The sequence below is a fragment of the Uloborus diversus genome, chromosome 4 (assembly GCF_026930045.1).
Source record: "Uloborus diversus isolate 005 chromosome 4, Udiv.v.3.1, whole genome shotgun sequence".
Classification (NCBI taxonomy): Eukaryota; Metazoa; Arthropoda; class Arachnida; order Araneae; family Uloboridae; genus Uloborus; species Uloborus diversus.
Window position 1 is genome coordinate 127,905,163 of NC_072734.1, and position 18,744 is coordinate 127,923,906.

The 18,744-nt window shown below is 33.5% G+C and overlaps 1 protein-coding gene across 1 annotated transcript; it reads right to left on the bottom strand.

The window, feature by feature from the left end:
- Nucleotides 1-1,718: 1,718 nt before the first annotated feature.
- LOC129221129 (uncharacterized) lies at nt 1,719-18,540 on the bottom strand. Its single transcript, XM_054855574.1, has 5 exons — nt 18,503-18,540; nt 15,314-15,367; nt 11,595-11,658; nt 7,359-7,454; nt 1,719-2,626 (listed from the first exon to the last, which is right to left on the bottom strand). The coding sequence occupies exons 2-5, from the start codon at nt 15,329-15,331 to the stop codon at nt 1,899-1,901; spliced, it is 906 nt and encodes a 301-aa protein (XP_054711549.1). The 5' UTR covers nt 15,332-15,367; nt 18,503-18,540; the 3' UTR covers nt 1,719-1,898.
- Nucleotides 18,541-18,744: the final 204 nt, after the last annotated feature.

Sequence of the window (18,744 nt, forward strand, 5' to 3'; positions counted from 1 at the left end):
GTTCCTTCAGCCATACCCAAAGGATAAAAAGCCTCCTCAGATATTAAGTGTAAAAAACCAACTACCCATCTGGAACAAACGGGAAATTCCGCTGCAACATCCCCCATATGAAAAAGAATAAAACAATCGAAAAGATATCGTTTAAAAAATGGTAAAGGGAAAAACAGTTCTCTAAATAAGCGAAAATCACTCATCCCCCCCCTCCTCCCGATGTAAAATAAGCACATTCTTCAATTAAAATGACTAAAAACTCTTTAAAAACGAAAAACAATTCTTTGCAATTTGAAATATTTCGCCAAATAAGCAAAAAATACAATAAATTACAATAACAGTAGCTTTAAAATGTAAACAAATGATCACGCAACTCTATTGTTTATGGCCACAAAGTCGTCAAGTCACCATGTTATTGTAATCCAGCCGATCAGAGAGCGAAACCAACTCTAACTTTTAAACAAAAACTTTTAAAACTTCATATATTGCCTAATTTGTTCTTTCCATCAAAGATAAAGATCTTCCACTGTACTGATCTCTTGTGTACAGAACCTGTTGTAATTTATCTGGACGAAAATAAAATTTGCTTCGTCTTTAAATTCCATCATCTTTTCCTTCAATGATGTACTGATTAGCTTGATAATCCTTAAAGTATTCTTGACATTGGTGCGAAACTCAGATGGATTTGATTGAGCCATGAAAAAAATGTTGCTAGGTACGGTACTTTCTGATCATTTGGTTAGGAAAACCTAAAGCACCGATACGGTCACATGGTTCAACTACGATGAAAGAACACACGTTTACGTAAACTTTAAAGTACTTTACTTTAAAATATATCACGGGACCTAAAATCGTTGCTTTCAAGAGAAATGAAGGCTTCACTCTCTCTCTTTCTCTCTACGTTTTATCTATTCTCAATCGACATATCACAGTAGGAAATTTCATTACAAAAAAGCATATATATACATATATATATATATATATATATATATATATATATATATATATATATATATATATATATATATATATATATATATATATATATATATATATATATATATATATATATATATATATATATATATATATATATATATATATATATATACCATGCTTGACACAGCTTAATTAATTACACACAAAAAAATTTGATCAAAATCGGCCCAGCCGTTTAAAAGCCTCATGGTGACAAAAGTCCGCACAAAATAAAAAATATATATATAAAGACAATTAAAATTTTTTCTTTTCGTTTTTTGAACCTTATTGATTTTTTTTCGTATTTTCTATTTGGTTTGGTTTACTATTTTTCAAAATTAATGTGCTACAATTTTCGACTGTTTGCTTACTTAAATTACAACAGTGCACGATGCACGCTTCTTAGTGCACAGCTTCTTTTTTTCCCCCTTGATGTTCGCTTTATATGATTTCGCTGATCGATTTTGATGATCGCTGTATAATTTTCAAATTATTCATACATAAAGGGGATAAAAAATCTGAAAAGGTGAAATGAAATTTGTGCGAACCTAATACTTTTAGAAACATGGAGTAATCAACTATGGAACATTGAAATTCAAAAAGAGAAAAAAGAACGTTTCGAAAAATAATAATTTCGAAACTGCAATCCTTGATTCCACAAACTTTTGCAGGTTAGACAAAATTCAAATTAATAATTTTTTAATTACTTTAAAATATATAAAATTTTATAAGTTATTATATTTTCCAGTCTTGAGTTCAACAAATTGCCTTAAATACGAGTTTTACTATCATTCATTTTTTTCTCTGGAAGTTTATTTAAACGACATCCTTCGTGTTGCTGTCTTCGTACAAAAATGCGTTACATCTGAGTTAGGGAACCATTATGTGTGAAAAGGAATGTCTCCTGTGTTCTACGTAGGTAGAATAACTTATTTTTGCTCTCTACCAGATTGTTTTGGCTTTTTCAAGATTGGAGGACGCTCTTGTTCTTTGACTAAGCGCTCAGCGTTTTCGCCGTCATCATCTGTTAGTCGTCGTGGCTCGTTTTCCCCATTTTGACTAGATGAAGATTCGTTATCTTCTCGTTCTTTTTCACGTGACCTTCTGGATGTATCTGTACCGTCCTCTAGTTTTTGTTCTTCGAAAATTTTTAATCTGGGTGGATCTGGAACAGACAGTGCTCTTTTCCGAGCTTCAAAAGAAATTTGTGGCTCTAAGCGATTTTGAGAACTTGAGACCTTGTTCTTGGGTGTCTTCGATTCAGCTGATTCATCTTTAGAAATGGGAATAGTATTTCTTTTCTCAAATTTAAAATCATAAGTCAATGTTTTTGGACTTGATTCTGGCGCCAGATAGCGTTTTGATGAAGGATCGGGAGATGGGACCGGGATTGGAGGTATTGCAACTTGTTCTGGATATACTGTTTGGGTTGCTGTTGGTGGAAAAGGTTGCTTTTCAGAAGAAAATAAACCCGGATATCTCTCTATGTCCATCGCGTGATCTTCCTCAGAAGCTTTTTTCAATTTTGCGTAAGCATAAGCAAGTCTGTCTTTCATTTCATTCGCATCCAACGGTGTTGTACTACCAGTCTCGCGGCTCGAAACCGCTGGTGGCGTGTGAGATGAAAGCATTGCTGTAGGCCCACCTGCTGGCCCACCTGTGGATATCAAGTTCAATATTAAGGCACAAAAACTGTTATAATGAAGTTTTAACACTAAAATAAGTTAAACAACTGAGATATTGCGTAAATTTGAAAAATCTTAATGATATATACTGTCATTTCGTATGCTATCTACTGCTGTGCCAGACCAAATAGGATGTGTACACACCCTCTTAAATCTAGAAAGTGCTTTTCTGGAACCGTAAATATTGATACCATACATTTATATCGACTTAAAAACATGAAACAATGCAGACATACAGAGCCACAAGAATAAGTTGAAATATGCGAAAACAAATGACAGTCGTGGCCAGTGGCGGATACAAAGGGAGGGGTCATGGATAATAATAATAAAATTTAGTTTTTATGGTTTATTTAATTAAATAATAATAACCAAATAATTTTTGGATTAAAATATTAAAATTTTTTGAAGCGAATTAAATACACCCAAACCTGTTTTTATGCGGTGGATAGGGACCGCATGCAAAAAATCTCATAAAAAATTGTTCGAAAACTTCTCGAGTAGCTATAAAAAGTTATTTCGCAACACAGTTTAAAAAAAAAAATGCGGTGGATAAGGACCGCATAAAAAAAGTCTCACGTAGAAAATAATCCAAAATGTTATATTTAAATGAAATCAAAATAAACCAAGCAATGATGATTTTGTTGACTCCCGAAAAATTTCCCGAATAAGGAAATTTTTTGGAGGTCGCAGTGACTTCCCATCGGGATGCTCCTGTCGTCACTTGAAGATAATACCTCGCGCTCGTTTTATAAATAATTTCCGCTCGTTTTATAAATAATTTTCATATACCGCACACACACAAAAAATATTCGCACAAAACATACCGCACAAAAACAGGTTTGAGTGTACTACTTTTTTACTCAGGGGAGCATTCTTTAGCATGACGGCTAAAGAATCCTTCTGCATGACGACTAAAGAATTCTTCAGCATGACGGTTGAAGAATTCTTCAGCAATTCTTCAGCATGGCTTTCCACAACGAACTGAATTGAATTAAGTTTAAAATTCAACCTTTATAAGCTTACTAGCAAAAATACCCGGCGTTGCCTGGGTCAGTAATAATTGTGAGAAACAATCGCTACTTTCTTTTGTTTTCTGTTTTAACTGAAAGAACTCAAAACACACCGCTTTGACGTCATTAAAAATTGAGCTTCATCCTTACCCATAAAAGTAAAACAGCAATAAGTATAAAGAACGAAAGAGTATTCATTTAGAAACGAAAGCGCAAAGTGACGCATATAAAAATTTGAAGAATTTTCAAAATATATCTAACAAAAACAAAGATCACTAAAAAAAACTGTGCGCTTTATTTATTTAAATACTACACACAAAAAAAAGAAAGAAAAAATGCTCTCTACTATGTTTACCTAAGTGTGCAAAAAGTAAGTTTCCAATTGTTTAAATGACTTTAGACTCATGTTTGCTATGGAGAAGCCTTGATTCAAAATTTACATTATGATTACTTTTAATGTTGCTGTTGTTAGGCAACGAATTTTCGAAACAATGGGTTGAATCTTTAATCATTTGATGTGGAAATTACATGACATTCACAGTTTTCGATCACGCCGTTTTTAAACTAAGATTCTTAGCAATGAATTATAGCCTAAGTTGTTCCCGGATAATGTAGCTATTAATGGTGAAAAAATGGTTAAAATCCGTCCAGTAGTTTTGAAGTTTACCCCGGACATCCGGACAGAAGTAGCCCTTTATGTATAAAGATAGGGATGCAACTCCTAAGAAAGCAATGTCATGCCTGCTCCAGAGAGGCCTTGATTCAAAATCTACATTATGATTACTTTTAATGTTCCTGTTGTTAGGCAACGAATTTTCGAAACAATGGGTTTAATCTTGAATCATTTGATGTGGAAAATACATGACATTCACAGTTTTCGATCACGACGTTCTTAAACTAAGTTTTTTAGCAATAAATTATAGCCTAAGTTGTTCCCCAATTATGTAGCTATCTATGGTGAAAAAATGGTTAAAATCCCTCCAGTAGTTTTGAAGTTTACCCTGGACATCCGGACAGAGATTAGCCCTTTATGTATAAAGATGTTATTCAGCAAAAGCAAAGCTTCTCTCGTTCAGTCCCACGACAGTCTTTTTTTTTTTTTTTTTTTTTGGGGCAATTGCGAATTGTTTATTGTTTTCATTTGACCGTTGAATGATGGTCTTTGATTTTTGAACTGAGCATCTACGAGCACCACCTTCGACATGTCCCTGCATGTGATGCTCCTCTGGTGCTGTTTCTCCACCAGCAGTTACTGTCCATCGGAATGCGCTCCTCCTGAGTGGTTAGGTCCATATCTTACGCACATACCCACAAACACACACCTACACACCCACACACAAACACACACGTACACGCATACATGCCTATAAAAGCACGCATGCCTACAATGTAGGCCTACATACACACACGCATACATACACATGCCTACATACACACACGCATACATACACACACGCATACATACACACACACGCATACATACACACACACGCATACATACACACACACGCCCACACACACACACACATTCGTGATTGCGAAAACCATAATCTGGATTCAAGATGTCAAAAATTCAATTTTTTTTTCTTTTATGATAATACTAGTGGTACCCGCACGGCTTTTCCCGTAATAGAAAAATCAAAAGGTCTTTTGGTTCGCCTGTATATTTACAAAAAATGTATGGTGATTTTTCTCGCCAATTGGCTTGTACCCATGTTACGGTTCCACGTTATGATAATTTCGTATCTCGCCAAATGGCTTGTGCCCATGTTAAGGTTCCACGTTATGATAATTTCTTAATTTACTCGTCCGTCTTACGATAGTTTTGTGTTTAAAATTGGAATAGAAAAAGAACCACATCGAATTTTCGAAAAATCGCTTCGAGGTGCACACTTTCATGCTACAAACTAACTTTGTGCCAAATTTCATGAAAATCGGCCGAACGGTCTAGGCGCTATGTGCGTCACAGAGATCCAGACATCCAGACAGAGAGGCTTTCAGCTTTATTATTAGTAAAGATCGCAAAACTAATCACTCCCTGGTGGGCTTGATTTACCAACCTAGACTTCGCTACAGATGAATTGTTTTCAATTTTATGCAAAAAGTAACATAAGCTTATGATCTTGAAAGTATATTGGAACAACAAATCCAATTTACCTTCAGATAAAATAGTTAAATTTATGAATTCCACATTATTAACTAAAGCATTATAAGCTTATGTCGTTAAGCAAAAACATAGTTTCTGTCAGCCAGTCCCCTGCGACTACCTTAAAGAAAAAAAAAAGATAAGAAAGGAATTTTATCGTTCTTCCGAGTGAGTTTTAACCACCAACCTTTTCGTTAACAAATAACAACCGAACGCGATAGCCTGTTTTGCAATACTTTAGATCCGCGTTTCTTAAATTGTGTTCCGCGGAACCCTGGGTTCCACGAAGCTCTCTCAGGGGTTCCATGAGACTTACATGTTTTCATTCCACATCTTTCAAATTTGTCACTTAAAAATCGGTAAAAACGCTCTCCCAAAAGACAGTTTGGAGCGAAAAAAGCGCTTGCGTGAAGGTGCTCAGACGTCAACGAGTAATCTTGCCCTGTCGCAAAGTTTCGATTCATTTTTAACGTGCAAAAATTTTTAATAACATTTAAGTTCATACAAATACAATTTCCAAAAAAAGTGATTATATTCTGCTAATTTTTATATACTTGTTCTTTTTAAACTAAGTATTATTGATTCACAATAAGCATTGAAACGTTCAACTCAAAATTTACTCGACTTGGTAGGAAACAGATTATTCTTTCTGCATGCTAGACCGAAGCTCGACTGATGCTCAAAAACTTGTGAGGACATTTGCTAGGGAGCAGCATCAGTCTGTTATGACTGTTGACTCTCCAATTATAATTCGTTTTGAAAAAAGGGCGCTGCGTAAACGTGAACTGGTCTACTCTATATTGATGATCTGTTTACGTGTTTAAAGAAAGAACTGACTTAATAAGTGCTTGTTTTATGCTTTTTCATGTTATCATTTCGTAAAAATTAAAATGGAACTTTGAGTTTGGGGTAGGAAAAAATCTTCTGTGGCCATCAGCTTTTTGAGTCCGTTTCTCGAATTTTCGGAAGAAGGTTAATTCATTAATAATGACGAAAAAATTCAACTGCCCAATTTTTGAAGAAATATTTTAGTTTTAAGGGTGTGTCTCTCACCAAACCTTCCCCTTTCCCGCACCTCCTTCGACCCCCCCTTTTTTTGGGGCACCAGCCGCCTATGCAAATAGGAGTTATTGGTGTTTTATGATAATAAAAGATGATTAGCAGTTAGCAATAATTACCATGGTCAATAATGAAGTCTATTTAATTATCACTTTAACGGCAAATAGATAATGTGATAGTCTCTTTGGTATAAGAAGCTGGACTCTCTCTTCAACAGAACCTTGGCTATACCACTGCAAAGTATTGACAAAAAAATTAAGGGTTCCACGAAAAAAGTGAGCATTTAAAAGGGTTCCACTGATCAAAGAAATTAAGAAACGCTGCTTTAGATGAATTGTTAAACCAGTTAACTTTGAAGAAAGCAAGTGGAACGCTTTTTATTTATTTTTTTTTCTTTCAGTTTATTTGCGCCGCAACTAGTGATAAGAAGCATAGCTTAAAAAGCAATGCAAAGAAAGCTACCTCAAAATATAAACGAAAATCCATTACCTCCCACATAACGTGGTCTTCGACGAAACATCACATAAAACCTACGACCCCAGCAGCTACCGTATGGAGCTACTGCTTCTATGCCAAAATTTTCAGCTGCAAAAAGAAAAAAAGTCACTTGAGTGAGAAACCAATTTATTTTATTTTTTAAAATTGAAATCAACGAAAAATATATGAACTAAATTTGCACAAATTACGCTTAGTATGAGGGATCTCAAACCAAGATTCAAGATAATTTTTACTTTTTCGCCCGAAACTCGAACTTCTTTACATTTTTTCCCCAGTTGCAGTTTTTTAATCAATAATCAACACACTATCTGCTAGCCTCTTTTTTGCTTGAATTATGAGGTGTGTGAATGGCAAAATAACGAGCTGTTGTTGTGTCCGTAGTTAACAAACGCTGTCTCGAGAGGTTTGGACTTTATTATTTTTTTACAAGTACGAACACGAAAGATTTACTGCACATAAAGCGGAAACAATACCCAGGGTAACGGTGGGAATCGATCCCACGTAATGATTCATTTGATATATACAAGTAAGAGATCTGATCCCCCAGAAAAGGTTCATTATTCCAGCAGGATAGCTTTCATTAAAAAAGCAAAAGAAATATTAGATTACCATGCTGTTATAAAGTAAAAATAATTAATGTACAACATTTCTATTGTTTTATGCTAGTACACGAATAAAAAATTGCAGCTTTAACTGCAACGAATTTAGATGTATGGAAAACACAGCAGTTTGCTCACTGATTAAAGAAACAACATATTTTTTCTGAGAAAAAGACATTTTCTTTTCCTGTGTTGTGTGTCGTCAAATGCAAAGCAAATTTATTTATTCATTTATTTATTTATTTTGAGAAACAAAGGAAAGACGAGATATATTTGTGTAAGCAGTGGCGTACATAACATCCCCATGGTGCGGGGGGGGGGCGCAATAGGTATGAGGGTGCATGCTCTGAAAAAATATCACTATATTGAAATTTTAAACAAAAATCTTACGGGGAAAGGGAATATATTACACTTATAAATCTTGCGGAGAGACGCACCGAAGTCTATGTGCGCTACTGCGTGTAAGCGATATAATGAGGAATTACTGTATTTTATTTTTCTTTTTTTTCTTTCTTTTTTTTTTTTTTTTGCTCTTTTGTTTCTTTTTTATATAAGTTTCATATTTAAAAAAAAATAAGTCATTGAAGGCGGGAGACCTAAATTCACACACAAATTTTTTTTACTTCGGCATCATTGTCAGTAACCTGAAAGGTATCTAATATTCAGTTTATTTCTATTAAAAAAGTATCCGATATTATTAGACTGTCTTTTTTTATATTCTTGTCGGAAGTAGAGACAAAAGTTAGGGAGGATTGAATTTAAAATCAGAGACGATTAGATTTTTAAAATATTCTAATATTAAAAGAAAAACAATGTCTGAAACGGCTTGAAGTTACAATTTCTTATGTCTTTTATGATGAAGACAAACAGTAAAAGTGAAATACACCGCCAGCTCAGTCATTTCCAGCCGAGGACTGCAGTTTCGTGCTTATTAGCACTCATCAGTCCGGCATAGTAAAGTGACTGAGCTGGAGATGGAAGGAGGTTTTCCATCTCCAGCTCAATCACTTTCCTATGCCGGGCTGATGAGTGCTAATAAGCACGAAACTGCAGTTCTCGGCTGGAAATGACAGAGCTGGCGGTGTATTTCACGTATTTCTGCCTTAGCCGTGGCTATAGGGCGGTAACTTACTGAAAACAGAAAAAGGCTTTAAAAAAACACTTAGTCATGTAAAAGTTATTTAACACTTTCTTCTCTCTTATTATCGCATTTCCCCATACGTCTCTCAACACCCCGCTTTATCTTAATAAAAAAAAAAAAAAAAACTAGGACTAAACTGTCATGGCGTTACAATTTTTTCTGTCTCTTATGGGGAAGACACAGAGAAAACGCTTTAAGTCATGTAAAAGGGCAAGTTATAAAACATTATCTTTTCTCTTATTATCGCATTTCCCCACAATACTCTGCTTCACCTTGCAAAAAAAAAATATGACTCAAGTTATAGGCCCAAAGGAAATAATCTGTTTACTCAAAGAAAGTTTACTCAACTTAAGATTAACTTCTGATGAGTGAGGTACGAATTCTAAGAAGTTAAGGAAAATCACAATAAAAAAGGAGGGAGGCATTCCTAAGCCGAAAAAGCTTGCCATTAAATTGGGAAAGGCATGTATATTGGAAGCTTTGTTAATGCAGAGGTATGTCTGGCATTTTTTAAAACATTGTCGCAGGTGGCATTACTATAAAAACAGTTATAACAGACGGAACATTGTACTAGGCAACTTAAATGAGGCAGCGAGAAGCAAAGGGATGTAGGTGTACATTTTCAATTTTTGAGTAAAACGCGTTTAAAGTTCCGGTCCTACGAGAGTTATTGATTTGTTTTTCTAAATCATACTGTATAACAGAACCTACCAGGGCTACTAGTACTATCTCTTGCCTCAAAGAATAGGAGAGGTTCACCTACCATTTGTACTGATTATCTCCAAATTTTTAATTTTGGCATTTACATCTCTTTGCTTCTCACTGCGACAAATGTCAAATAAATACCGCATCTTCCATTATTCCGATATATTGCCCTACAGGATGAGGATGATCAATCGAATGTAACAGAAGTATACATTTTGAAGCTAAATTTCATTATTAAGTTATTTTAACAGAAACAGATCCACATGTTATTGATTTAGGGAAGGATTTTCATAAAACCAATTAATCAATCATCGCATTTGAACCTCTGAACAGTGTAGCAGGTTTGTTACAGTTACGTAGGAAGTTCCACCGATAGTGTTTTGAAATTCCAATGTACTGTGACGGAACTATCCAATAATTTGTTCAAGTTATCACTAACTACAGTATTTGAAAGGAGTTCAGTATTCAGCTGTAGGAAGGAAAATCTTCGGGCCAAACACGATAATTTAATTTCGTTGTGATATTTCAGATCTCATTTAGCAATACAGCTTAAATTAATTTCCATAGTTGCATTTTCACCGCAGATTCAATCGTAATAATAATACAATTATCTAACTACTCTTTGAGGCATATTGGAAGATTCGAGTTGGTTATACAAAAAGGAATCAAAATTACAATCCTTGTTGGTTGATGCTATTGGGTTTTTTTAGCCCAACAGCCTTAATAGGCTATACTGCGCCAAGTAAAAAAGTTGCCCAAAAAATTAAATTGTTTAAGGAGGAAGGACATAAAACTTCCAGAATTTTAAAAAGCTTTGCTAAAAATAAACACAGGAATGAAGTTTTAAATTTTGAAAAACAAACCATAAGAATAAATTGAAGACTAATTTTGAGCAACATAAAAACAATAACTACTGAAGGCGTTGCATTTAGACGGATTGCGCAATGTTTTCAGTGTACCCGTCAAGCAACAGAGGTGTTACAGCTGTTAGCTCTGAATGCGCAATGAACGCGTAAATGTACCTCAAACAATAGAACCTCCCGTCGAGTGTCAATTATGTTGGCATTTGATTTCTGCTTGCTGAGAGGTGCATTACAACAGAGACTTATGTACAAATAAATAATGCAAACAAAAACCGTTTACGAATAACCGTAACGTACAGAAAAGGTGACGAAACTTTGCAGAAGGGACGTACAAACGTTCATGGTGAATGCTATCCGATCATCCCAGTTCGGACTTTCCTCCTTCTGATTTCTACCTTTTTGCTAACATGGAAATCATGCTTGGAGAATAAAAGTTTGGCTCAAACCATCGAAGAGAATTGGCTATAAAATCTAGCAGCTACCTTCTTTGACGAGGGTTGGGAAAGTTAATGCGACGCAACTACAAATGTCTCGATTTAGAAGGGCCAGGGCCGACGAGAGGCCATGCCAGCCTAGTCGGAAACCGATGACCCGGCCCCCGGCCTGACATTGGAGTGTTAAAAGTTTCACAAGTTTTATGGGGAGAAGGGGTTCAGTGACCGAACTGACAGGGGGCCCCGCTTTTGGTCTCGATATCTCTGGGAACGGGCTATGTAGAGACGTAGCTGGATGCATTTTGATTGTGGTTTTCCTTTCGGGACCGAAAAGATGTTGAAATATAAAAAATAAACTCGTAAAATCTGTAAAATAATAACTTTTTAGAAATTCGTAATCGATAAAGTGAATATATGAGACGAACATTCAAAAGATAAGACACATGTAAGACATAAATAGAGCTAGACATAGATTCAATACTTACATAACATTACATGGAATTGGTACAAAAGTCTAAAGTATGAAGTCACAATTGCTGATGCGTAAAACTAAAGAAAAAAAAGTTGAAATGCTTTAGGAGTACTGATTAACCCATAATACGTTTAATATAACAAAATAGTATCTAAAATTATAGCTAAGTATAGACGCTTTTTAAAGACCGTGGAACAAATTTCTAAACATAATGTTGATATTTTCATTCATGATTTAGTAATAAATGGTTTGAATTTGGAAATAGTAACAATCCAAGAAATGGTTCGCAATTACCCCACTAGAAACCGTGAAAATATTTTACCTAATAACACAAGAACAAATCTATTGTTTAATGGCATTAACTCTTACGGACCAAGATTGTGGAACACCTTATTTAATTGTTTAAAAACCATTCATAATCGAAATTTGTTTAAGAGAAGGTTAAAAAACTTTATAGTCAATTCTACTGCAGTTAATTTAGGATAAAGTAGCATATTTGTAATAGTAAACCTTATTTTGTTATAAAATTATACATACTTTATTGCATTACCTGTGTTGTGTTTATGTGTTCTTTGTATGATTATGCATTTATTTTTGTTATTACTATCACATGTTATTAACTGGCCCTAAATTAAGTTCTTTTCTGAGTGGTGGGAGCTAGTCAGGCCAAGGGCACCCATATAGGGGGGCTCGAGCCCCCCCCCCCCTTGAAATTAGAACTTCCTTGATTTAGTACTTTTTTCTTTGCAAAAATATAAAAATATTTCTTCTCCAGCCATTAATGAATAAATAATTAAAAATGTCAAATTTTAATGACTCTAATCTCTCCTGAAATCTGCTTCCATGGGGAAAATATCCTGCTAAACTATGGTTAAAATTTCTGAGCCCCCCCCCCTTACAATTTTTCATATGGGTGCCCATGAGTCAGGCTATTGTTATCGACTTTACTCCCACCTACTTAATCAGGGATTTTCAAATAGACAGGGTAAATATATTTCTGTTTGTAATTTTTTTCTTTTATTTTATATGCGAAATGCATATTTGTAAAAAGAAAAATAGTACCCTGATTGAAATAAAACGAATTGAATCGAATCGAATTGAATAGTAAGTATGAGGTTAATGTTGAAATATCATCCTGCACACTTGACAGATGTTTTGACATCCTTTTTAACATATTAACAATTTTTAGTGTATTAATTAAAGTTGTGTTTGTATTTTGTTTTTTGAAAACATTTATTAATCGGAAGCAAAGGTCTGGTTTAGAAATGGGCTGTTTCTCTCGATCTCTCCCAATTGTCTCCCCATACATGCATACATACATACATACCAACATACATACATGCATACATACAAGAGCGCCCATATAGGGGGCAAGTGGGAGGGCTGAAGCCCCCCTCCCTTAGAAATGAGAACTTCCTTGCTTTTAGTGTTTTTTTCTTTTCAACAATGTATAAAAATTTCTTTCCCAGCCATTAATGAATAAGTCATTAAAAATGTCAAATTTTAATATATCTAATCTTTACTGAAATCGGTTTCCATGGAGAAAATATTCTGCTAAACCATGGGGAAAATTTTTGAGCCCCCCCCCCTTTAAAATTTTGCATATGGGCGCCCTTGCATACATACATACAGGATGTCCTGAAAAAGACTGACTGTTTTAATGATAAAAAACAAATTCTTGCAGAAAATGCATGTGGCAGGCCCTTAATTCTTCCCCTCATAGTTCCAAATTTTAGTTCAAAAATGCTTCAATAGATGGCGCTGCCCATAGTAAGCCGGTAAGTCAAAAAATAAGAATCAAAATTCACCGATTTTTCCTCCGATTGCGATATGGGATTACAGCCAACCATTGTTTGAAAATATTGTTTTGTTCTTTTGTTCATTATTTTCGAAAAATTATGACGTAATTTTCTATCTTTTTTTTATTTATTTACGGGCTTACTATCTGCAGCGCCATCTATTGGAAAGTTTTCAACTAAAATTTGGAAATCAAGGGGGTGGGGGGTGGGGATTTACGGGTCACCACACGAATTTTCTGCAAGAATTTTTTTTTATCATCAATTGTTTTGCTGTTATAAATTTTTGAAAACCGTCCGTCCATTTCGTGGGCAGGCAAACGGCAGCGTCTGCAGAAATGAGTTTTCGAGATGTTTGAAGAAACGCGTTTTGAACAATAGAAAAACGTTGAAACTAGACGGTTTTTTTTTTTTTTTTTTTTTTTTTTTTTTGCGCGTTTTTGTTTTTCAGCGGAAACCAAATAAGCAAGCTTGCACAAACGTACAATAGATGACAAAAAATGCAAAAAAAAAAAAATGAAAAAGGTGAAACTTGCAGTTACTGCCCTCGATTAGCCCATGGCAGATATGTTTCAAAATAGTTTTGTTTGGTCAGATGATTTACGTTGTTGTCCATTTTCTACGAGAAGGCCCTTAACTCCTCCCTCATCACGTGGTATCCGATGATTCTGTTTCGTTGTCTTCGGGAGAACGTATATTTGGATCATAGAATTTTGTTGTAAAAGCAGCAGTTTTTAAAATGTAGGAATAGCTAAAATGACAACAGACAAGTCAAGCAAGTGATGTAAGTGACACTAAGATTTTTTTGCAGATTAAAATGCACTCTCAAGTTAAGGCTGTCTGGTTGTCTCCTTTAGAAGCGCGTGGATTGCTTAACGATCAACCCCGCGTAAAGTGGAACTCTGCGTTTGAGGAGGCGTGGTGAAGTGCCTCCTCGTGATAAACGGACAATACTCAGTAAAGTTTTGCTGTTGCTCAGACTTCTTTTAATCTAGTATTATCTTCAGCTTTACGATGAATTTTAGAACTTCTGCAATCCTAAGTTATGCTTGTATACAAAAGATGTGAAGTTATATAATTGTCAGAGTGCTCCACTAAATAAAGATAATATTAACAAGACCAAAAACTCATTTTCTTTTGAGATGCCTTACTGTTGCTCTATTGTGACTTGCTTTAAATCGATTTAATGTGTTTCATTTGATATGTCATGATATTGTGAAAACTTTACCTTTGTGTCAGAAAAAATCATCCAAGAGTAAGTTTTTGCCTTTATCAAACAATGTAATAGTAAAGCGTAATTTCATTGAATATGTGATAACACATAGTAACCTGTTGCAAAGATTTCAACTCATATTCTTTTTACTAGCTTTTATTATACTTCCTCTATCATTGGTGGGTGGGAAAATCGTTTTCATCTTTGCCAAACACAAAAATTAATAATAGTAATTGTAAAGTTAATTGTAATATATAATTGCAATTGTAAAGTTATTTGTAGAAGCTGAAAAATGTATTTGAAGATAGACTTATGGATTTTCGGCTTTTTGAAACTTTTCAAATAATATAGGTTTTAATTCACGTCATCAGTGTAAAAGCGGTTTAACAAGTTTTTTACTCAATTACTTGTTTATTTTCATACTAAAAATTACATTTAAAAACTATGTATCAATTAATTTATAACATTTACCAAAAACACTAAGAGCATTCTTATTATGAGTAACAAGATAACATTTCAGAACATTCAAATTACAATGCCTCACTTTTCAATAACATACTCTTCAAAAAGTAGGTGAAAATGTATAATTTTTTCTTTCAGTAAGAAAAACTTTTTGTATAAGATGGAATAAAAGAAGTTTTCAAACTTGGTAAATTTTCTAAAATAGCTATATTTAGCCTGATTTTGGAAAAAGTTATAGTACGAAATTCAATTCACACTTACCATCAGCAAAAGAACCATCACATAAAAGGCAATAATGGAAAATCCATATTTTGTCTAAAATAAAAACATAAGAACTGTGATTTTTTTAGTTTACACCAAAAATTATACAACGAAGCTTAGACAACACAACGATAGTTGAGTGGCTATGGTTTTCCTTCTAAATCAACATCTCTATATGTGTTGGACCTGGGGTTGCTCGATTCCTGGTCTGAATCAATTTTAAAAAAACTGCCCCCATTCAACGTATGAACCAAGTGCATTACGGGAAATTCAACTTTTTAACGGTTTTTTTTAAAACTTTTTAGAGTATTTATTTCATTTAGCACTAATTTAAAAGAATGCGTATAATATGTAAAAGATCATGAATGAGAAAAATGTTCGAGAAATAATTCAACACATGAAACGATTGCTGTATTTTTGCCGCAGAATGGTCAGAAATTGTTTTTTAAAGAATAGATGGAAACTTCGCATTGATAAAATAATCATGTAAGTAATTGATACACAATAATAAATTTTGGTTTGTGATTTTCCCTTGTTATTTAGAGAGGGGGAATTAAATATATTTAAATTTTATCTGTGTTCTGACTCCCGAAATTCATCTTGATATGAGGTGCGGCATTCGGGTAAAAAAGGTTTCGGCGCTATATATAACTATAGCTCTATCGCCTTACACCGATGTAGGACTTGCTAAGAAATATGAGCGTGCAATTTGCATCGAAAATGTTCCCAGTGTTGCGTTATTTTATCAATTCTTCCGAGCTCGCGTCAAAATGAATAAACTGACAACTCGCCGTGAGAGAACTTTTCTCACACAACCTATTCCCTCAAAAAGTATTTTAAATGTTTTTTATTATTTATTCCGAGCTTCATACGTTAAACGAATCAATAAATTTGCTGAGACAAATAAAGTATTTGATGAACAAAACAAAACAATTTTGTTTTCTTCGTGAGAGTACTTTGCACATGGCACGAGCTCTGGAGGGTTAGGAAAGTCTGATAAAGAACTTAGGTTCACTTTAAATGTAAAGAAAACAAATCTTAGAAGAGGATATGATGATGAATGTAAAAAAAAAAAAAAAACGCAATTAACTGTAATAAGAGTTTGAAAAAAAAAATGACAAAAAGTGTGCATAATACTAATTTTGCAATTATTTACTTTTGAAACATCTACAAATTTCAATTAAAAATAATAAAACTTGGAAAACATTAACTCTGTGGAAAACCTTTTTATTGTTCACTCATGAAAAAATTGTAACTGAAAACTCATTTTAAAATAGAAATATATTTAAGTAATGCATTTTTTAGAGAAATTCCACCTTTATAAAACATTAAACCATTTTGTTTCATCTATGTTAAAAAAAAAAGTTGTCAACTATTTTTCGTAATACATCTTTTAAAATCGAATGATTACTTCATGGGTATTCTAAGTAAAATAATGAATTAGTTATTCACGATACAGGAAGTGTTAATCAAAGAGGAAAAAAACGCACTTTGAATAGAAACGATTTAAATTAAGATGTTGGATTCTCTTCATTGTTTTATAATTTTTAATCTTTACACACAAGCGCTTTTAGATATTTTCTATTCAAAACCAGAATAGTGTAGGAGAAAAATAAAATCTTACAAGTATATAAACAAAAGATTGCATTATGTATTCAAGTATCAATTCGAAGAAATTAATATATTTTTGCAGAAACGTATTTTTTCTTTATTTCCGAAATTTAAAATTTATCGACCGAATATCTTTTTTTAAGTATTCATGTTTAGGGTATATTAATTTCTATTGTTATTATTATTGTTGTTTATCTATTTTTAATTTTCTTGTATGCAAAGAGAAACTGATAAATTACTCGAAAACATGTAAATGCTATCATTAAAGAAGTAACATACAGAATCAGCTAATTGAATACAAAATGAAGCTCAAGGAAAAATATAATAATGGCATTTCGACATTTTGAGAATATTCTTCAATTCAGAAGAAAACAATTACTTAGTTGATTTATTATTATTATTATTATTATTATATTTTTTCTTTTTTTCCAGCAATCACGAATTTTGCTAAGGTCCCTTCGATTTTTAACAACGTGAATTTCAGTTGTACTGTGTTCGCCAAACCCGCAGTTAATACGAAATCGCAGAATAAAAGAACATTTTGTTGCTTTAGTTTGGTTTGTTAAGTCAGAAATTTGACATGAAAAACGTTCATTTAAATCAACGTTTCGACCAACACAAACAGAACTTTCGGACCGTTTCATTGAAACGTTTTGCCATTGAAACTTTAAATTAAAGAATGTGTTTACCATTTTGTGGCGTTATAAAACGGCTACCATGCATCAAAAAAAAAAAAAAAAAATATTTTAAAGATTAAAGCCCATACACCTGTCCACCTGAGAAAATAGAAGTTTGCTTGGAGATAAAACGACTCATCTTCCATTCTGAATTGCCACTTTTCTCTCCATTGTACATTTTATCCTCTTTTTCCAAAACTTTAAATTTTAAGAAGTCGAGTTAATAGTTCGGAATGTGCTGGTAATTCGATTACAATGTGTGTATTAGTAATTAGAAATATTATTTTTTTTATATTTTTGTTTTTTATTTATTTTTATTTTTTTATTTATTTTTTATTTATTTATCTTTTTAGAACCTAGGTCCCGTATAAAAAGTTAAATTTTGTATTTTTTGACTCATTTTCATTTTTACTTCAAACTTTCAATATCTTAACTCTGCATCTAGTTTTGAATTAACTAGGACTAACGTTTGCCAAAATAGAGGTCTTGCAGGTTAAACCGGAACACCCTGTATTTATATATATATATATAGATATAGATATACATGTATGAACCAATCAAATATATTTATTCTTGGTTCACTTTACTTGGGTTATGTCATATAATAACTCTTTTTAATAATTTATCTTTAGAAACAATAAATAAAAAACAAATAACTTAATTTACATTTTTCCACTGTTTCTGCAACTGAGTACTTAAAACTAGAACCCCTATAACTGGAGAGGCTGACACATCCGCCATGTTGGAGCAAGCGGGAGCATGCGTACTTATCGCACAACAGGGAAAGCTGCATTCATAAATATAAAAGACATTCCGTAAAACACTGCAACGTGTTAGAAAAGATTACAGAGCATTTATAACTTAATCATAGCAAAATCATAAGAAATAAATCGATATTAACCTCACACAAGCAAGCTCCATTTCCAGACTGCCAGTCACTCCGTCAGTAGTAAGTAGGCCACTATAGGGGCAGAAGGAGGAAAACAACTCAACATTCCTGAGGGGCGTGGTCCTCCGCCATCTTGGATTTTTTCTTGTAGTCTTGTACGGGGGTATTTTTAGGATGATGTCACTGATTTTCTTGAAGTCTGTTACGAGGTTATTTTTCGGATGACGTGATTAATTTCTTGAAGTCTTTTACGA